The sequence below is a fragment of the Paramormyrops kingsleyae genome, chromosome 5 (assembly GCF_048594095.1).
Source record: "Paramormyrops kingsleyae isolate MSU_618 chromosome 5, PKINGS_0.4, whole genome shotgun sequence".
NCBI classification, from domain to species: Eukaryota; Metazoa; Chordata; class Actinopteri; order Osteoglossiformes; family Mormyridae; genus Paramormyrops; species Paramormyrops kingsleyae.
In genome coordinates this window covers 353,830-376,017 of record NC_132801.1, presented here as the reverse complement: position 1 = coordinate 376,017, position 22,188 = coordinate 353,830, and the positions used below count along the sequence as shown (strand labels likewise).

The 22,188-nt window shown below is 40.9% G+C and overlaps 1 protein-coding gene across 3 annotated transcripts in view; it reads right to left on the bottom strand.

Annotated features, from left to right (window-relative positions):
• LOC111835106 (proto-oncogene vav) overlaps positions 1-22,188 on the bottom strand; it is a 59,029-nt gene that overhangs the window by 15,289 nt on the left and 21,552 nt on the right. For 2 of the 3 annotated variants that reach the window (XM_072711767.1, XM_072711769.1), the window contains exons 4-19: positions 21,044-21,109; positions 20,725-20,833; positions 19,889-19,987; positions 18,625-18,693; positions 17,487-17,590; positions 16,856-16,955; positions 16,660-16,755; positions 16,496-16,564; positions 16,202-16,288; positions 11,074-11,159; positions 10,762-10,897; positions 10,412-10,521; positions 8,360-8,461; positions 7,949-8,043; positions 7,737-7,759; positions 7,612-7,654 (exon numbers count right to left, since the gene is read on the bottom strand). In XM_072711767.1, coding sequence (XP_072567868.1) covers positions 7,612-7,654; positions 7,737-7,759; positions 7,949-8,043; positions 8,360-8,461; positions 10,412-10,521; positions 10,762-10,897; positions 11,074-11,159; positions 16,202-16,288; positions 16,496-16,564; positions 16,660-16,755; positions 16,856-16,955; positions 17,487-17,590; positions 18,625-18,693; positions 19,889-19,987; positions 20,725-20,833; positions 21,044-21,109 — 1,394 coding nt within the window. The remainder of the gene's footprint in view (positions 1-7,611; positions 7,655-7,736; positions 7,760-7,948; positions 8,044-8,359; positions 8,462-10,411; positions 10,522-10,761; positions 10,898-11,073; positions 11,160-16,201; positions 16,289-16,495; positions 16,565-16,659; positions 16,756-16,855; positions 16,956-17,486; positions 17,591-18,624; positions 18,694-19,888; positions 19,988-20,724; positions 20,834-21,043; positions 21,110-22,188) is intronic. The other variant, XM_072711768.1, reaches the window with a different exon arrangement.

Genomic DNA, 22,188 nt, shown 5'->3' with positions numbered 1-22,188 from the left:
CAAGGGAACAGGCAAAGATTGAAATAGATAGAGCAGTCTTGGAAGTATTGCTTGACAGAATCTAATCTAGATCTCATGTTGAAAAAAGGTAAAAGATTCAATTTTGCAATGTCAAGTTTTATTCTTTTATTAATAGGACCATAATTAAGCATTTCTAAATTGCTCATATCCTTGGGGATATTTATTCCTAAGTATTTAATAAATGTTACATCCCATTTTAAGGAGTAATCTTTTTTAATTTCGTTTAGGGGGTTATAATTAAAGGTCAATACCTGTGTTTTTGAAAAATTTAATTTAAATCCTGAAAAAGAGCCAAACTTTTTTAATGTTTCCATTAACTCAATCAATGACTCAGTTGGATCTTTTAGATAAACTAATATGTTGTCAGCAAATAATGCTATTTTATGTTCATCATCTTTGATGTTAATACCTTTTATTTCAGAATTTTGCCTGATCCATTGCCCCAGAGGTTCGATAAACAATGCGAAGAGCAGAGGAGAGAGAGGGCACCCCTGTCTAGTACCCCTCTCGAGTGCAATGTTCTTCGCTAAATTACCATTTATTTTAATTCTCACGGTGGGACATAAGTATATATTTTGGATTACTTTAATAAATTTCTCATGAAAATTTAATTTGGTAAGAATGCCCTTAAGAAAAAGCCAATTGACAGAGTCAAAAGCTTTCTCCGCATCAAGGCTTAGGAGAACAGCTTGTAATTTAGAATCTTGAATATGATTGATAATTTGGAGAGTTCTTCTGATGTTATCTTGTGTTTGCCTACCACGGATAAAACCAGTCTGGTCAGAGTTAATTAAATCTGGCATTATCAAGTCTTTTAGCTAGTCTTTTAGCTAGGATTGAGACAAACAACTTGTAGTCCATGTTCAGGACAGAGATTGGTCTATAAGATGAACACTCTTGTTTGTTTTTCCCCTCCTTTGGAATAACAGAAATAGTGGCTTCTCTCCACAAGGGCGGCAGATCACTTCCATGCAAAACATGATTAAATACTGGTAATAAAATGGGGATAAGTTGTTGTCTAAATACCTTATACCACTCAGATGAAGAACCATCTGGCCCCGGTGACTTGTTTGTTTTAAGCCTGGATATTGCTTTATTTAACTCCTCCTCAGTTATATCCGCAGTTAATTCAGCATTCCAGGTATCACTAACCGAAGAAAGTTTTAAGGGAGTAAGAAAAGAATCAATTTCAACAGAATTTATAGTCTGTGTTTGAGTATAAAGTTTTTTGTAATAATTTTCTAACACTCTCTGAATATCTTCTGACTTATGGAATAGCTGTTTTGATATTGGGTCTTGTATCTTCTGTATTGTCGCATCAGCCTGTTGCTTACGTAATTTTCTAGCCAATACCTTCATTGCTTTACCTCCAGACTCATAATATTTTTGTTTTAAAAACGTTAGTTTTTTCTCTATGTCTTGTGTACAGTATATAGGTAATTCAACTCTGTTCTAACTTTCTTAATTTCTTGAGACAAATTTTTATTAGGATCCTTCTTGTTTTCCAATTCTAATTTATTTAGACTGTTTGTAAGTCTGTTATGTTTTTCAAGTCTACCTTTCTTTAATTTAGACGTAATGGCTATAATTTTACCCCTAAGAACTACTTTACATGCTTCCCATAGTATAGAAGGTGGAACTAAACCATTATCATTCTGCTCCACATATCGTTTTATTTCTACTACAAGTTGTTCCCTAATCACTTTATTGTTTAGAATGCCAAAGTTTAGTCTCCAGAGAGTGTTTTTTGGTTTAATCTCTAAATTTAGATACAGTGATATTAATGCATGATCGGATATGTCAATTAAACCTATATTGCAATTTTTAATTATAAATTTGTCTTGTCCAAACGCTAGAAAGTAATCAATTCTTGAATATGATGTATGTCGATATGAATAATAAGTATAGTCTCTATGTCCTAGATGAAAATCACTCCATACATCAATCAGACCTATTTCTTGTACCATTGTATTTATATGTTTTCTTAATGGACTCGCCAAATGGGTGGAAGTGTTCGAAGAATCTAAATTTAGGGTCTAATAAAACATTTAAATCCCCACCGCAAAGAAAGATGCCTTGCAATTCGGATGCTATTAGATTAATCAAAATCTTAAAAATGGAACATTTACTACCTGGAGGAGCATAGACATTAAGAATAGTAACTAAGCTGCCCTCAACTCTGCCTCTTATCATTATGTATCTACCCTCTCTGTCTTTTATTTCTGCAAGATGCTCATAAGTCACTTTATTAGAAATTAAAACTGCAACCCCTCTCCTACGTCCAGATCCAAAAGACGCGGAAAAAACATATTTAAACCCCATCCGATTTAATTTGTTATGCTCTAATACACTGAGATGGGTCTCTTGAAGCAATGCTATCTCAATTTTCTCTTTTTTAAGTTTAGTTAGAATCTTGCTTCTTTTTACAGGATTAAGTAACCCATTTGGGGCAGCGTGTGGCTCAGTGGGCTAAGCCGTGTGCCTGTAATCACAAGGTCGCCGGTTCAAGCCCAGCCTCAGCACATCTGCGGGTCCTTGAGCAAGACTCTCAATCCCCAGCTCCCTGGGCCCCACTACGGGTGGCTGCCCTTCACAGACAGCTTGCTCTACGAAGAGCAAGTTGAGGGAGGCATAAAAACAATTTCCCCACAGGGATCAATAAAGTACCTATTATTATTATTTACGTTATATGATGCTATCTTTATGTAATTACTCATTTTCCTTTAATCCACTTATTTTCCTGTGTTTTTGATCCAATTTTCTCACAGTTGTATAGCAATCATCTGATAACATCCCCTTCTGAGTATGCATTGAACATGAACAGGTGAACAAAGAACAACCATAAAAAGGTGAAACTATAAAAAATATAAACAAGACTTCCAAGTAAGGGGTCGCAACATATAGACCCTTCAAAGAGCAAGGATGATAAGTATGCTCCATGGGAAAAACCTCTTGTACTTGCGGTGTACTAAGGGCCCATGCATTTATAGTCATATCGACGTATAAACTGTTCATCCTTTCCTTCGGTAAAATTTGCACTTAACACATATGTCTTCTTAAATCGGGAAGTGAAACTTAAGTCAAGAAACTAATAGAATGACGATGAAAGTACTTTAAGAGAAGCATCATCAATGTACCTTCAAATTCTGTCCCCAAGAAGAAAAAAAAAGGGTGTTTCTTATCCTTCACTTATCTTCTGTCTGTGAACGTCTGAATGCAAGAAGTTTGTCTTTGTAGGATGGATGTACGTGAGCAGGTGTACCACGCTTCTTGCCGGTCTTTCTCCAGGTCAGCCGCTGAACACACTCAGTCAGTGAGGAAGGTGTGCTGAGTACGGTCACCGGGAGACCTCTTTTCACCATATCGGTCGTTGCCTCCTCCGCCGAGTTGTAGATAACCATGCCTTCAGTGTAGAACACCCTTAACCTGGCCGGGAATCGCGCTTGAAATCTGATGTCGTGTTCCCTCAGGATCCTTTTTGCATCCTGATATTTCCTCCGTTTCCACAGCACATCGGGGGCATAGTCATGATCGAAAAAAGTCCTGTTACCTTTCCATTCGACCACTTTCTTCTCCCAGGCCATTTTGATAACCAACTCCTTTGTTCTGTAGTTGAGAAACTTGGCGATTATCGAGCGTGGTTTGGCTTCGGCTGATGGAGTAGGCGCGAGCGCTCTGTGAGCCTGTTCAATCTGGAGGTCCACCGGCGTGTTCTGATCCAGAGTCGATTTAAGTAAATCATCCAGGAAAGAAATGAAGTCCGAAGAGTTTGCCTCCGCTTTTTCAGGTACGCCATAAATCCTGATGTTTGACCGTCTGGCTCGGCCCTCTTGGTCATTTAGTCTGGCTTCAAATTGTTCAGTTAGCCATATCATCTCTTCCAGCACTTCTTCCATGTTTTGGATTCGTGCCTCGGCTTCATCTGTTCTATTTTCAGCCTCTTCAATTCTTTTATTAGACTTATTCAATTCTTCTTTTATATCCTGAAGCTGTTTGTGACTGTCCTGTCGAAAGTCCTTAATCTCGTTAAGGATCCTTGCCAGGCTAATTTGTTCTCCCTCATGTGCTCCGTCTCCGCTCGCGGTATTCTGTTCGTGTACTTTGGGTTGTTATCATCTTCTTTGGTAGCATTTTTTCTTGGTCTTCCCCTTTTTTCCATAGTTGCCCCATCCATAACTTTGTCAGCACTTAAAGATTTGTTAATATCTCACTCTAGGGCACCGAATTCGTGCAAATTTTGGAAAAGACGCGAACCGGAAGTCCAGTCCCCTTTATTAAAGACTGAAACCACCACCCCAGGCTCCCAATCCAACAGCACTGTCCCCAATGTCCACACAAGGTTGAAGAGATGTGTGAGCCACCTCTTCCAGCTCAACTTCCTCCAAAGAAGGCATGTCAGTGGGATTCAGGAGGTCCTTAAACTATTCCTTCCACTATATCCCCATTTGAGGTCAAAAGTGCTCCATCCCCACTGTTAACACCTTGGTTAAAGCCCATCTTCCCCCTTCTGAGTCACCTGACGTCACCTGACTGAGTCTTTTCAAGGCCAACCAAAAGTAATTTTTCATGGCCTCACCAAACTCCTCCCACACTCGAATTTTTGCTTCCGCAACTGCCAAAGTTCCATCCCACTTAGCCTGCCAGTTCCTATCAGCTGCTTCAGGAGTCCCACAAGCTAACCAAGCTCGGAAGGCCTCCTTCTTCACAAGCTACCCAAACTCAGAAGGCCTTCTTCTTCACCCCAAAGATCCCTTTACCACTAGTGTCCACTATGGGGTTCTGGGATTAGCACCACGACAGGCACTAATAACCTTATGGCCAGAACTCCATACAGGTGCCTCATCAGTGGAGGCCTGGAACATTGCCCATTCAGGTTCAATGTCTCCATCCTCCCTCAGGATGCAAGAGAACTTCTGCTGGAGGTGCAAGTTTAAGATCTCAAGGACATGGTCCTCCACCAGACACTCCCAGCACACCTTCAATATATGTATAAGTTTACCATGTCTGTCCACCATCTGATCCAACTCACTACCAGATAGTAATCAGTTGACAGCTCAGCTCCTTTAACTGAGTATCCAAAACAAGCAGACACAAATCCTACGATATGATTACAAAATCAATCATCGAGCTGTGGCCTAAGGTGCTCTGGTGTCAAGAGCACTTATGAACACCCTTATGTTCAAACATGGTATTTGTTGTAGAAAAACTATGGTTAGCACAGAAGTCCAATAACAGAGAACCACTCAGGTTTTGATCCTGTAGGCCGTGCTTCCTAATCACATCCTTCCAGGTTTTACTATCTTTTCTCACATGATCATTTAAATACCACAGCAGAACAATGGATTCCCCAGAGGGGGTGCATTCTGGGACCCCATACAAGGTCTCCATGATGGGCGGATGCTCTGAACTAGTGTATGGTGCATATGCACAGACAACAGTCAGCCCGTCCCCCGACTTGAAGTCGGAAGGAGGTGACCCTCTCGTTCACCAGGGTGAACTCCAATGTACTGGCACTGAAAGAAGGGGCTTTAAGTAGACTGACACCTACCTGGCCCATCTCACCCTGGGCAACTCCAGAGTGGAATTGAGTCCAGCCCTTCTTTCAGAATTTGGTTCCAGAGCTCAAGCCGTGCATCAAGGTGAGTCCAACTATATGTAGCCAGTATCGCTCTACCTCTCATACCAGCTCAGGCTCCTTTCCCATCAGAGAAGTAACATACTTCATGTGCCTATATCCAGATTTGTCTGCAACAATCGGGCTGCAACAATCGGTTTGCCAATGCCCCTGCTTTCAACTGCTATCTAATCTACATTGCAGTCGATCCCCATAGCCCCTCCTGCAGGTGGTGGGCCCACAGGAGTGTGGACAAATTCAATAACAGTCAACACATTTACAAGGTACTCAGCTTGGATATCATAATAAAAATTGCATGATGAAGCATCATTATGATTGCATCATGAAATCATTTGTTGACTGTGCAGCAAAATAATTTCAATGTACTTGGTACAATGCTAAAAACAAAGTTATGACTAGCTAATATTGTGCCTAGGTACAATGTACTCTTAATGTAATAATGATAAATAGTACAATATAGTAAATGCATAAACCAGTAACGTAATTATGTAGTATCATTATGAAATATTAGGTACTGTACATGATTGTGTGTGTTATACTTTAAGATGACTGGCAGCACAGTAGGTTTGTTTACGCCAGCACCACTGCAAACATGTGAGTGATGTGTTGTGCTATGATGTTACTAAATGATTGGAATTTTCCAGCTCCATTAATAGCTTATGGGATCATCATTGTAAATGTGGTCCATCATTGACCGTTGATGGGAATGATTACAGACCTTGGTGGGTAATTGCTTCAATTACATTATGTCCCCAGGTAAAGCTAATCCTTTGTGAATAGGGCTTAACTATATCCACACATTTAAAATGCACATATGCATACTTAACCAACCAATGATCTGATTGTTACTATAGCCAAGCTCATAAAACCACATACCCAATAGGCTAACAATCATGGGCGTCACTAGGCCATTTTTAGGGGGGCTTTAGCCCCCCTAACATTTGTACTCAGCCCCCCTAAAAATTCTGCATAAACTTTACACAAATTGGTGATCGCCCACGTCCCCATTAAATTTCATATGAAATCGGAGGCATACTTCGGCTCCGCCCCATCTATCAGCGCGGTCTTCAACTGAAGCATCACAGAGTGCGGCATCACAGAGCGAGGATTAAGCCAAGGTGTGTGTTTTTCGATAAATTGTTATATCTGTATCAGTGCAGTCCTTTTTCATAAATACAGTTTATAAAAATGTCAAAATTTTCGCTGTGTTACGTCATCACACCAGCTGTTTCCTCTAGCGAAAATGAAGCCCTTAATACATACCCTATTAACCTATAGTCTACTTTATAAAACAATGATGCTGTTGCTGTTTTAATTGGAAAACCTAACTGTCTATATAAAACATTACACAGTGCATGGCATTAACTGCCATAGAGCTACAGTATGCACATAAATGATTAAAAACAGTGACAGGCAGCATTCAATGCACTCGTTTTAACTGCATAGTAGTGTGATTTACAGAGATAGAAAAATCCTGTTTTTTTTGTAATAAATATTGTATTGTATTAATAAATGTCCCAGATCGTGAAAAACATTTATTAGCCTTAGAGTAGGGTTTTTTGTCACTTTCATTTAGAAAAAGTTACTTTTTCATGAATAGAAACAAAAAAAGAATTATATAAAATGTTTAATTACATTAAAACAATGTTTGTCTATATTAATGAATTAGAATAAATAGTCTAGTAGATATAAAGTTTTAAGGGGTTGAATGTAGAACCTACTGTCTTATTTATGAGGAATCAGGAAGACTCATTTGAGTACTGATTCTGAACAAGCCAAATATGTGTTAAACATCTATGGGGGCTGAGCCCCCCTTAAATGAACATCCTGCTAACAATGTTACAACCCCTGCTAACAATGTTACTGTTAATGAAATTAAAGAATGTAAGCCATATTGAAACATCCTCATGGTTAACTGCCAGGCAGATGAAGCCCCCTAGAATGAAGATCCTTACCTGGGTCAGCTGATCTGCCTGTGACAGATCGCTGGTTCTTGTCCTAAAACAAGAAATCTCACAAGTCTCACTGCAAGGTCTGAATGATCACACAGTGATTATTTACATGAGCATCAGAGACCTACCTTTCTCATGGTGCCAGAGAGCTCTGAAAGACACATAGCATAATTTGTGTTAAGGGTAAGAGACTATTGTAAATATGTTAAAGACACTGCAAAAAAATTATGTACATGCTGCAGTACTGAAATTCATAATGCACAGTGGAAAATGTGTTATGACAAAACAAAAGTACAATGGCAAACACTCATAAAGAGAATGAACGAGTAAGTGCAGGTACCTGAGTTTTTCCCACAGGGAGCAACACGCCCTAAACACTCCTTGTGTGCTGGTGCCTTACAACGAGTGCATTGGTAGCCCTGGAAGAAGATCCCTCTGAGAAGGAGCAGGAGGAGACATTTTCAGATTTCCTAAAAAGTATTTTTTCTGTATGACAGTTAGGCTGATTCGCTTTGAGTGCTCTAAAGAGTAGCAAAAATGCGCTATATAAATGCAATCCATTTACCATTTACCATTCTGAAAATACAAACATCCATAGAAAATTAATATAGAATAAAATATAGAATGAATATGCATGATGATGAATGACAATGTGAAAAGTTAACTATTTTCTCTTCCTGTAATCTTTAGTTTCTTTGTCCAAATTTATCAGCTTCTGTGTCTTTTCCTTCATCTGTCTCTCAACTCTCACCTAAGTAGCATTTGACATGCCCTGCAGGATGTGGTCTCCTCAAAGCAGTACATCTGGAAATCATGACTGTTGGCTGTGTTGTTCTCTGGAAACATGTTTGACCTGGGAAGGCAGAAAATGAATCCTACTATACAGCGCACTATGCATATATGGGATTTCCAACCTACTTCCAGTAAGCTATACCCCCTTGTATGTGCCCCTTGTTGTGATCCAATCAGCCTTTCCAACTAAGCTATTCCATTAAGCTATGCCCCTCAGTACATGCCAGTAGTTGTGATTCATTTGGCTTTTCCAATCTAGTTCCATTAAACCGCGCCCCTTGTGATCAATTCAGCTGGTGGGACATAGGCTCACTTAGCGACTGGTTGTAGAAAACAAATCCCATCAGTGAAAACTGACCGAGTGATCATAAACGGACTGGTTCTTAATATGTACCTTAGCTACATCGTGGGCAGTGGTGGTTTAATGGTTAGGGACGTTCACTTGTAATTGAAGATTGCAGGTTTGAATCCCTGACCAGCAAGGCACCACTGAGGTACCCTGCGCAAGGTCCCGCCCCCAAGCATTGCTCCGTGGGCGCTGAATTAGCTGCCCCCTGCTATGTCACATTGTCACATATGGGTTAAATGCAGAGGACACATTTTGTTGTGGTGTGTCAACAATGACAACTAATCTCTAAAATTAACAAGGTAGTTTTGTTCATTTGATCTCAGTTTATAGTAACAGCATCCAAGTTATGATTGACAGCACACAAATAATCCTGTCAACTTAAAAATGACAAAAATTCCTTTTAGCAAGAAACATTAATGACACTGAAAGAAATAGTCGACTAACTAATGATTGTTTTTCAATCTGTAATGTTATCCATTATATTTACAGAAGCAAACGCAAGGCAATAAATGCTTCAATACTGCTGTTTCACATGGTAAGACTTAACTAGAATTATGATTCGACTTATTTTGTGGCAACATTAACTGATAAGAGAACCAACCTATGTGTTTGTGTGTGTTTCACTGGCAGGGATGCTCTTAACTCTACACTACATAAAGACATACTCACAATGAACCAACATGAGAAAAGCATTACAGTTTGGTGAGATTAATAAATGACTAAACAAATGGGGAGTAATTCAAACAGATGTATAGAGACATTGTCATAATGTCATCATAATGTCACAATTATGACAATCATAATTGTGTGATTATCTTTCCTGAGCCTCAGGACAAACAACCAATTGCAGCAACATAGAGTTTAAGGCATCCTTCCCAACACCCCTCCAGCGGATCCGATTTAGCATTTATCATAGTCACTGTGTGCTTCATTATTCCGCCATCTTGGTCCACATACACAAAGTAAAAGAATCTTCTGGGACTTTCTTAACATCATTATATTATGGTACCCTGTACTGCACATGCTGAGCTGGCTAGCACACATGAACTTTACATCCCCAAGGCAAACTCGTTTGTTGTGATCCCACTCACTCTCTGCAACTGGCTGACATAATGTGAGGCTGTGGTGTTAGTCAGCAAGACTAAAATTACTGGCATGTTTTGCATGACACCGCACATATCTCTAAATACTGTAATTTAATATGTGTATTTTTAATATGTGTATTTATGTATTTTTGTTGTCAGTAGTAAATGTCATAACCATGTAATGTTTGTTGAGTAATGCGTGTTTCATTAGTGTGTAACCGTGAGTGTAAATTGCTGGCTTTCCTGTATGTGCCACTGCTAGCATTAGACCATGGATTTCCAAACTTCTCAGCTAACGATCCCTAAAATAATTGTACCAGAGACATGCGACCCACATTTTGTATGGGGCATCCTCTGTAGATTTTGCCGACTAGGGGGGCAGATGTTTTCAAATTTTTAGTAACATACTCTGAAATTCATCTCATGACCCCCATTTTGGGAACCCCTGTATTTGATTTATTAAAATGACTCACACTTGGCTCAATACGTTTATTTGCAAGAAAGTTTCTGAGGCAGCTCTAGGCTCAATGAAATCCTGCTGCATAAATAGCCATGGGGGATGTAAGGATCAACTTACAGAGCCATTTGAAACTGCTCCAGCCATTTTTTCTTCAGTTCTTTGGTTTTGAAGTAGAGATCAAAACTGTACTGTCCATATGAATCTATCAGATAGAACATGTAGGACCACTGAAAAATACAAAGAGAATTAAGAATGAAGAAAGAGAAATTAAGATGTGGAAGCACTGAAAATATGCACTTGCGGGGACTGTGCAACTGTGTAACACTGTAACAGGAGAACAGGTTAGAGGTGAGCATGAAAGTCAGATAGGTAATCAACAAGAGAGACTATAAGGGGGCAAAGGGGAAAAAGAATTTGAGTAAGGAGTAAATTAGATGTGGACAAATGGCATAAAGAGGCTCTGCCACCTTCTTGTTTTCCTTCTCGCCCATGGTCTCATCACGGAGCTGATAGTTGCGTAGTTCGATGAGCTCCTTCAGCTCCATGGTATCTCCACTCTTTTTTTTACACACCAGCATAGCTTTGTCAAACAGGAAAGCATACCTGAGAATGAAAAATGAAAGTTATGAAACCTTGCAAATCACCTTCGTCATTTCAGATAACCTGCTCACCAAAGTGAAGAGCTCTGGTCTTTCCTAATGAAAAGTAAACTAAATACGATATTTTATCATTATTATTACTCAAAGGACTACTTAGTTTTTGTTTCACTTTCCCACTACCTGTCTTGCTTGGACCTCTTCTCTATGCTGGAGATCTTCAGCTCGCCATCTATCTTGGGGCGACCAAAGAGAGCCAGAGACTGGGTCTAAAGGAGAGAAGAGAAAGGGTGACCAAAAACTAAAACCTCTACATATTGCACCCCTGATTTACATCCTAGGTCTATAGTAAATAATACACACTGATCAAGAGACCAAGCAGATGTAATAGGACTTTAGTGGGTCTGTCCCTTAGTGTAACATATGCAGGAGAATGGGCAGCACCGCCAGCCGTATAATGACCGATTCTCCATAACTAACAGTCATGTATATGTGATGGACTGCTACAATAAGCATATATGAAACAAATACAGTACATGTACTGTGGTTTTCCATTCCCATAAAAAGAAATTTACTGTATTACACAATAAAATAAAATATTTTGCAGCAGATTCAGGTGTCATCATTTTCAAAGCTCCCATTGTTTACTAATGCACACATCTATTGATTTTGTAGTGCAATCCGTGCCTTATTTTTCATGAAATTTAAGTGCAATATCTTTTTATTATAAAGTGTTGTGATTTCTAGTTACATTATTACTTGCTGTAGAGTACTGGATATATATTACAATATTTGTACTTATGTGTTTCCTCTCCCCTATGACTATCAAGATATGTCCAAATTGACTGGCATCTGGTGTTCCCAGTCCCAAAAGTGAAGGCAATTCAACAGATACTTAAATATAATGACCAATGCCTGTCCCCATTGGGCCCCAGATTTATAGTATACCTTTTACTTATGGGTCATGACCAATACCTGTCCCCGTTGGGTCCTCCATTGAGAATATACTATTTCTTTATGGTTCATGACTGTTGATCTTATTTATACTTATCTAGTTTTCATTTGAAATTGTTTAAATTTCCTCATTTAAGGCAACAATCCACCCATCTATCCATTCATTCATCTGTCCATCCATCCATTTTCTGCTGCTTGTCTGGGTCAGGGTCACATAGGCAGCAGTCTGAGCAAGGATACCCAGACCTCCCTCTCACCACCCACCTCCTCCAGCTCCTCCAGGGGAATACTAAGGCGTTCCCTGGCCAGCTGAGAGATATAATCTCTCCAGCATTCCCTGGGCCTGCCCTGGGGTCTACTTCTGGTTGGACATACCCGAAACATCTTCTCAGGGAGCAGTGACTCTACTTTGAGCCCCTCCTGAATGTCCAAGCTCTCTAAGGCTGGGTCCAGACACTCTGCAAAGGAAGCTCATGCCTACTGCTTGTGTCCGTGATCTCATTCTTTTAGTCACTAACTATAGCTCATGACCATAGGTGATGATTGGAAGGATTGACCAGTAAATCAATAGCTTTGCTTTTCTACTGAACTCTTTCTTCACCATGACAAACTGGCTGCATAACTGTTAATGCTGCCTCAAATAACCTGTCGATCTCCCGCTCCATTCTTCTCTCCAGTAAACCATGACCTCAGACATGGAGGTGCTGATCCTCATCCTGGTTGCCTCACATTCAGCTGCAAACTATCTCAATGCGGCATGAAGGTCACACCTTGATGAAGCAAAAAGGACCACATCTCCAGAAAGCAAAGATACAATCCTGAGGTAACTGAACTGAACCCCCTCCACCATGGCTGCACCTAGAAGTTCTATCCATAAATGAACAGAATCAGTGACAAAGGGCAGCCCTGGAGGAGTCCAACACCCACCGGGAATGAGTCTGACTTACTGCAGGCAATGCAAAATGGGATTTAATGGCCCATAATCTTGAACGCTGCACCTGCTACTCCCAAAAAATAAAAACCTTACAGGACCCCTTGAGGAACTTGGTTATATGGGTTTTCCAAGTCCACGTAGTACTTGTAAACTACCGTGAACCCTTCTCTATCCTTATATGGATGAAAAGCTGCTCCAGTTTTCCATAACTAGGATGGAATCTGCATTGTTCCTTATGGACCTGAGGTTTCACAAATTGACATACCCCCCTTCCCATGACTATAGCATAGACCTTCTCAGGGAGTCTGAGGTGTGTGATCCCCCTGAAGTTGGAACACATCCTCTGGTCCTCTTTCTTAGCAATTATGATCACTATCTCTGTCTACTAATCCAAAGGCACTATACATGACTTCCCTGCAATATTTAAGAGGTGTGTCCTCTAAGACGGCCCAACAACATAAAGAGCCTTCAAGAACTCAGGGCAAATCTCATCTACCACTAGGGCCTTAATGATGGAGAGTTTTTTTGACTACTTCAAAGATCTCAAACCTATGATTGGCAAGTCCTCCTCTGAGTCTTCCAACCTTACTTCCTCCAAGGAAGGCATGTCTCTGAGATTCAGAAGGTCCTTGAATTCCTTTTTCTACCACCCAACAATGTCTCCAGTTGAGGTCAACAACTCTCTTTGTACACAGCAGGGACGCCCTGTTTCTCCCTTTTAGGCATAGCCAAAGGATAGAAGAGTTCCAGTACAGTGACCTCAAGATTGCATCTTTGTTTTTTTCAGGTGATGTGGTCCTGTTAGCATCATCGAGCTGTGACGTGCAGCATGCTTTCCAGCTGAGAGTGAGGCTACTGGGATGAGGATAAGCACCTCTGAGGAAAGTTTAAGTATCTCATGGTATAGTTCACGAGTGAGGAAAGAGACAGGGTGATTGGTTTAGAGTCAACAGTAATGCGGACGCTGTACCGTTTTGTCGTGGTAAAGAGAGAGCTAAGCCGGAAGGCAAAGCTATCAATTTACCAGTCAATCCATGTTCCTACCCTCACCTATGGTCACAAGGTTTAGGCAGTAAATGAGATAGTGGGTGCAAGTGGCAGAAATGAGTTTTGTCCACAGGGTGTCTGGGCTCAGCCTTAGAGATAGGGTGAAGAGCTCAGACATTAGGTCAGTGCTCAAAATAGAGACGCTGTTCCTCTGCATTGAAAGGAGCTAGTTGAGGTGGTCCAGGAATCTATTTATGACTTCTGGACGCTTCCCTGGAGAGATGTTTTGGGCATGTCCAACCGGGAGGAAGTCCCAGGGCAGACCTAGGACATTATTCACATTGTTTGTTTCGGCACCACATTAGTCAATCATTCCATTTTTGCAGCTGCCATTGATAAACTTCCACACACTTCATATGCATTTTTCAAAGAGAAAAATACATAAGCAGACCAACAGGAACACATAATCCATTCATAAAGTATGACATGGCTATAGGTCAGGTCAGGTTGGGGAGCATGTGCTGATGCAGCGCGTTGTCGCACCCACCACATGGCAACTCCTCAGGGTCCCAGCTGGCGACCCTCTTGGCAGACATTCCAGTCCCACCCCCCGGAAATGGCCATCCATCTGTCACAGCCAGGTGTTACATGGTCCAGCTACTCGGCAACGAAGATCTTGCAAGCCAGATCACCCTCAGGAAAACGCACCACATGGTCATAGCGCTGTAACTGATGCTCCCTCACAATGCAGGTAATGTGCTTCATTTGGGACTCCTCTAGCAATCAATCATTTGACAGAAAGTGAAACAAATGGTACCCAAGGATTCTCCAAAGAGACACAATATGGAAGGAGTCCAGTCTTTGCCTCAGCTCATTGGGTAATGTCCATGTCTTGCAGCCATATAACAAAACAGGGAGCACCAGGATTCTAAAGATTTAGACCTTCGTCCTCTTGCAAAGATTTTGGAATCACCACACACCCCTTTCCATTGACATCATGACCCCCATGCTCTCCAAGTCCATTTGCTGACTTCATAGGAAGATTCACCAGAGACATGAATGTCGCTACCGAGGTAAGTAAATTGACAAGTTTGACATTCTCTCCGCAGACAGACACATTACTGATGGCTGTGTATCGAGTCAGAATAGTGCCCTATATACAGTACTTGTATGTGTACAGTACTTTCCAATTTGCACCCGTAAAATGAAATTTGCTCGCACTGAACACAATTTTCATTTGCAAAGTACTGAACAGAAATACGTGTCACGTGATCTGTACTTGTATATGAAGATTTGTGAATGAAAGTGAAAAACATTTTGCAAATACACGTCAATATTTTTTGTAAATGCGAAACCAAACACCTTCATAAAAATATTTTTTACAAGGATAGAATGGTTTTCAAGTACAAAACCTGTATTGCAAATCCAAGTCCTCTTGCAAATACCAACCTGCGAGTGCAAATTCACACTTGCGCACATAAATAATTTTGGCACTAACTTGCCTAGTGCTTTGCAGATAAATATTTGCTCGAAAATTAATTAATCAAATTAATTCATTCACTAAATGTCTGTCCATAGCTGTGCCTAAAAAGTCATTAAAGGCCTGGATCTTGCTTTTTATCCAGGACTCTCGCAATCCCAGCCACTCAGAGTCCTCACTCAGTCTCTTGAGAGCCCCGATCAGAGCCTCCATTGACTCAGCTAAGATCTCAGAACAGAGTAAGAGCAAGAACACACCCCTGGCAAAGCCCAAAATCAACTCGGAAGAACGCAGAGGTTCTCTTCCCACTCAGCACAGCATTCACAGTACCAGTGTACAGGCAAACCATGACGTCCAGCAACTTCAAGGGGATCCCATGAAGTCATTTTCCTGGAGAAATAAGATGTTCCACATGCCTACCCAGATGGGTCGCCTCAAACTGGGACCTAAGTGCCGCCATGTAGCGGGTGACGCCTCTGCATCACACCAGCCCCAATCCCCAACAGGCCTGATCCTATTAGCTCTCCGACAGTTTAGACTCTTCCGGGGATGAGACTCCCGTGGGCTTTCCCCAATCCCTGTCACGATGCGTGGAACCTTCCTGTGGGCAGCTGCAGCAGAGCTATTCCCACAGAGAGCAGAAGGGTGTCATGCCTGTTTAGAGTGAGCTGCTGTGAAGTGTATTACAGTAGTTGGAATGCCAATCCCGCTACCAACCCCCAAAATTTTCACTGCAAGTTAGAGAATCACTTTCAGGGCCGGATGCAGTTTAAAGTCATACCTAGGACATATAATACATTATAGCCATATTTATTATGCATTATGAGTGCTCTGTGAAGCTCTAATCTATAATGCACTATAAATAGCTTCATAATGCATTATACTGGCTTATACTAAAGGAGAAACTAAAGCATCTGCTAAAGAGATAAATGTAATGTAATTCTAAAGAACCTTACCATGTTCTCAATGGATAGCTGGAATGTGGTGATCTGGCGAATGATTTCATTGTCCCGTTTAACTTCATTGACACATTGTGCTAAGTCCTGTAAGACACAGGTGACAGCCCATATTACTGGTAAGTGAACAGAAGGATGATATGACAACTGAATATGCTCAGAAAAGTTGAACAAATAAGTGACAGGTTGAGTATTTATGGAGGGGAGAAGATGGACAGAGATAAAAGTAATTGGAGAAGATTAATCGGTAAATCAGAGAGATACTAAGGGCATGTTTGAGTGTCAGGGACTTACTCTCATGGCATCGAGGGCAGTACGCAGGTTCTCCTTCTCAGATGGGTTGGAGGTGTGCTTCACAAGCTCCTGAGAGCATAACAATACACAAAATCTGACAATAAATGTCTGTGCAATGTGTTTGTTGTCTAAGATACATTGTCATTTAAATGCTAGTGTTGTACCTGTAAAAGAAGATGGTATTTCAAGACCCTCTGCATGGGAACCATTAGAAGATCTCGAAGAGAAAATCTTCCACTGTTTGCTCTTTTGGAGCACTCCTGAGACAGAGGACAGAGAGAAAGCAATTTAGGCTGCACTTAAAGGTTGACGTTATCTTCTTAAAGATTGACCTTAGCGCTCAGTGTGAACGTCTCTTACCTCTAACTTCATTCGAACATCCTCCTTCATATTGGCCATCTTATCCAAGTGCTTTGTAGCTGATTCTACTTGACTACAATAGCGTCCATAAAGTAATAACCTGCGGATGCAGAATTATCGAGTCTAGTTCTACATACTGAAGGCTATAAAAGATACAACCATTATTTCAAGAGATGCAAAGAAAGATAAGATGGAACTTTATTGATCCCTATGGAGGGAAATTTCTTTATCAACTAGCACAGAAAGGTATATAATAAGGTAAATGGAAAGGAAAATCAGCAATAAAATAAGTTGTTCCAATATGGTAAATTTAGCGCAAATGGCTTTTGTGCAAATGGATTTTTTATATCACAGCTACATACCAGAAGAGATAAGCATAGACTTCATAAGTAGTTCATTATTTGAATTAAATGTATGTACATTGCTGTGCAAAAGTCGTAGGTAGTCAAAGAAAATGTGAATAGGATTAGAGTTTTCCCCATAGAAATGAATGGAGATTCCCCACAAAGACATAAATACAAACCAGTGTATGTGTGTGTGTGTGTATGTGTGTGTGTGTGTATGTGTGTATGTGTGTGTGTGTGTATGTGTGTGTGTGTGTATGTGTGTGTGTGTGTGTGTGTGTGTGTACCTCTCTTTGTATTTGATGAAGATCTGGTAAAGGTTCTCTGCCCCATACAACTGGATGGAGTTTCGGATCTCTTCCAGCAAGCTGTGGTGAGTCTCAGCAAGCTCCTACATCAATGCAATATTCACAGTGCAGATGGTCAACATTTCACCTGAATGCAACATAAACAATACATACTAGGTATGAAATGAATGTAGTAATGCTTGGATGTATGGCATATAAAACAAACATAGAAAGTGTATATAACAAAAATCACATAAGTAAAAGAAATACTGAATGAAGAGTTTTGGCTTTTCAGGGAACAAAGCATAATTCCTGAAATCCCTGAGGACTGGGAAAGAACTGTTAAGCATTTGTGTAGAGCACACATTTTAAAAGGTTCAGAATTCTATGTTCAGAGGAGTTTAAGTATTTTGGGGTCTTGTTCATGAGTGAGGGAAGAAGAGAGCAGGAGATCGACCGATGGATCGGTGCAGCATTGGCAGTAATGTGGACACAGTACCCTTCTGGCAAGGCGAAGACTGTGATGAACCGGAAGTCGAAGATTTTGATTTACCGGTCAATCTACGTTCCTATCCACACATAAGCTCATGAGTTCTGGGTAGTGACAATGAGAAACAATGAGATTGAGAATACAAATGGCAGAAATAAATTTCCTCCGTAGGCTGTCTGGGCTCAGCCTTAGAGATAAGATGAGGAGCTTGGCCAATCGGGAGGGGCTCAAAGTACAGCTGCAGCTCCTCTGCATTGAAAGGAGCCAGTTGAAGTGGTTCAAGCATCTATCTAGAATGCTTCCTGGATGGCTCCCTGGGGATGGCTCCCTGGGGATATGTTTTGGGCATGTCAAACCAGGAGGAGGCCCCAGGGCAGACCCAGGACATGCTGGAGAGATTATATCTCTCAGCTGGCCTGGGGAGGCCTTGGTATTCCCCTGGTGGAGCTGGAGGAGGTGGCTAGTGAGAGAGAGGGCTAGGCATCCCTGCTTATACTGCTGCCCCCACGACCTGACCCCAGATATGCAGCAGAAAATGGATAGTTGGATAGATGGAATTCTATATTTTGCCGTAAATGCATAATTGTAAAGGTTGAAGACTGTAAAAACAAAAGAGGACAAGTAAGAAGATTATGAAGCGACATTCACCTCAATGTTGATGAAAATGTTCTCCAAGTCTTGTGGCTGTAGGAAACGTTGAAGTGGCTTCATGAAGTGCTGTGGGAAGCAGAGTATGTCATGGAGAGCAACTGTTTTAGCACAGCACGTGAACCTGCACTATGACATTTTTGAAGAATATCTCTGTCTAACGTATTTTATTTCCGGTGTACCTGTGATAAACTCTTCTTCCTGGTTCAAACAGAATCATATTTTTAGTGTCTGTATCTATTTAACTGATATTTTATATATTTTTAAAATATAAATCTTCATAGCATAAAAAGTAACACCTGAATAACATCATACACTGTTGGTGTGAAAAATGATTCATTCATACTAAATAAAATGAAAAGTTTGTTCATGACTGTGGACTGCTGTTTGATCCACTGGTGATAGTATGTCTATGTGTGTAAATGTGTGTGTACATTTATAAAATGGACTCCAGCATCTCTGTGTATTTATGGGTGTGCTAACTTTATAATGAACTCCAGCATCTCTGTGTATTTCTGGGTGTGCCAACTTTATAATGGACTCCAGCATCTCTGTGTATTTCTGTGCATGCTACCTTTAACATGGACTCCAGCATCTCTGTGTATTTCTGAGCGTGCTACCTTTAACATGGACTCCAGCATCTCTGTGTATTTCTGACTGTGCTACCTTTAACATGGGCTCCAGCATATCTGTGTATTTCTGAGTGTGCTACCTTTAAAATGGACTCCAACGTGTCTGTGTATTTCTGACTGTGCTACCTTTAACATGGACTCCAGCATCTCTGTGTATTTCTGACTGTGCTACCTTTAACATGGGCTCCAGCATATCTGTGTATTTCTGAGTGTGCTACCTTTAAAATGGACTCCAACGTGTCTGTGTATTTCTGACTGTGCTACCTTTAACATGGACTCCAGCATCTCTGTGTATTTCTGACTGTGTTACCTTTAACATGGACTCCAGCATCTCTGTGTATTTCTGACTGTGCTACCTTTAACATGTACTCCAGCATCTCTGTGTATTTCTGACTGTGCTACCTTTAACATGGACTCCAGCATCTCTGTGTATTTCTGACTGTGCTACCTTTAACATGTACTCCAGCATCTCTGTGTATTTCTGACTGTGCTACCTTTAAAATGGACTCCAGCATCTCTGTGTATTTCTGACTGTGCTACCTTTAACATGGACTCCAGCATCTCTGTGTATTTCTGACTGTGCTACCTTTAACATGGGCTCCAGCATATCTGTGTATTTCTGAGTGTGCTACCTTTAAAATGGACTCCAACGTGTCTGTGTATTTCTCCTCTGTCTGTTTGATCTCCTGTAGGCAGCAGCCCCTCTTATCCACCTCGCTCATCTTCTGCTGCTATGGGAAGATCAGTTGGCTCATTATCATGAAGCTACCACAGAAGAAGTCAGTTACTTCACTGGTGATTGTATAAATATATTTCAGTTTATTCATTCATCATCCCTCTCTCCATCCCTCCATGCATGTATACATCCGTCCATGTTCTATTCACTTCTTAGGTACAGGGTCGTAAGGTGGCCCAAAGCCTCTCCTAAGCAATATAACACATTTGACAGGGCTACTCCCTGGAAGGGATGTCAGTCCATCACAGGGCACATTAAGAGCAATTCAGAGACATTAGTTTCCCTAATGGTACCGTAAAAGACAATTGTATTATCCAAAGGAAATCATAGGACATTACACAAACTCCACATACACAGATGCGGACAGGAATCTGTCAGTTATGGCCTATAGCTCAAAACCATTCAGTAAAGTTACATATTATATTTCATGGCTCAGATTCATTCAGGTTATTGTTTTTTTTTACATATGAGCATTACTATCACAGCTAAGACCACAATCGAGCCATGAATTTCACAGCCGTGGGTAGAGTCCATTCCTTGTACTCAAAAACATTTAAGCAAGGCACGCCACTAATCATCAAAGCATTAATCAGGGTTCTCTAATGACTCTTACAGTCATAAACAAAATGCTTGCCTGGTCCTTGCAACTATCAGCACAGTGTTTTCCATTACAATCTTTGCTATGTAAAGCTTTTTACTGTCAGCTTTTTTTCCCCATATTGCCCTGCTCACCACTTCCTGGGGGGCGTCCACTTGCATCAGGTGCTCATAAATCTCGTCCCCCTCATTGGCCTCATCCTCCACACAGTCATAAAGGTCATCATCTTCATCTGCTGTGTCACTGTGTAAACAATACATACAGACTGTACAGTAAGACACACAGAAACTCATTCACTACACACAGAATTACATGCTGACTGTTATACACCCGTATAATGCACACCATACATATGTACACTATGTACACAAACTGTGTTCAGGTAGAAGATTCAGACACAGATCACATGCATGTTCAAGCTGTCTGCAGACATTCAGACAAAGATGAACTCACTCTATCTGGTCAGAAAGACCACTGTAGATTTCTTCATCTGGAACACTACCCTCAACAGGAAACGGCCTGTAAAACAGGAGAAGTTAACGTCTGCTGAACCATCACTGGCTAGAACAGTCTAACCAGGAAATACATTAGTCTAACTTGGATACATACTAACCAAAGCAGACTTACCTGGAGACACATGCAATCTCATATGTACCAAGTTTGCATTGCCTGTCTTGCCAATCTGTCCTGGATTAATAACATCTAAGCTGATAGAAGTGAAATCCCTCTAAAGTGTTGTCTATTCATAAGAACATAAGAACTATACAAACGAGAGGAGGCCATTCGGCCCATCGAGCTCGCTTGGGGAGAACTTAACTAATAGCTCAGAGTTGTTAATATCTTATCTAGCTCTGATTTAAAGGAACCCAAGGATTCAGCTTGCACTACGTTATCAGGAAGACTATCCCATACTCTGACTACACACTGTGTAAAGAAGTGCTTCCTTAAATCCAGTTTGAAATGTTCTCCCGCTAATTTCCACCTATGGCCACGAGTTCTTGTATTTGAACTAATGCTGAAGTAACAATTTGGTTGAACAGCATCCAAACCTGTTAGAATCTTATAGACCTAGATCATGTCCCCCCTCAGTCTGCTTTGCTTGAGGCTGAACAGATTTAGCTCAACTAACCTTTCCTCGTATGACATTCCTCTAAGATCAGAAATCATTCTTGTGGCCCTACGCTGCACCTTTTCTAAGGCCGCAATGTCCTTTTTAAGATATGGTGACCAAACCTGCACACAATATTCTAGGTGAGGTCTCACCAAGGAATTGTATAATCTTAGCATTTCCTCCCTTGACTTAAACTCCACACACCTGGAGATATACCCCAACATCCTATTGGCCTTTTTTATTGCTTCCCCGCACTGGCGAGACTGAGACATGGAAGCATCAACATACACACCAAGGTCTTTCTCATAATCAGCTACCTTTATTTCAGTAGGTCCCATAAAATACCTGTACTTTATATTTCTGCTCCCTACATGGAGTACCTTACATTTGTCTATGTTAAATTTCATCTACCAGGTATCGGCCCAGTCACTAATTAAATCAAGATCCCGCTGTAGCTGCTGAGCTGCTAGTTCAGTATCTGCTACAC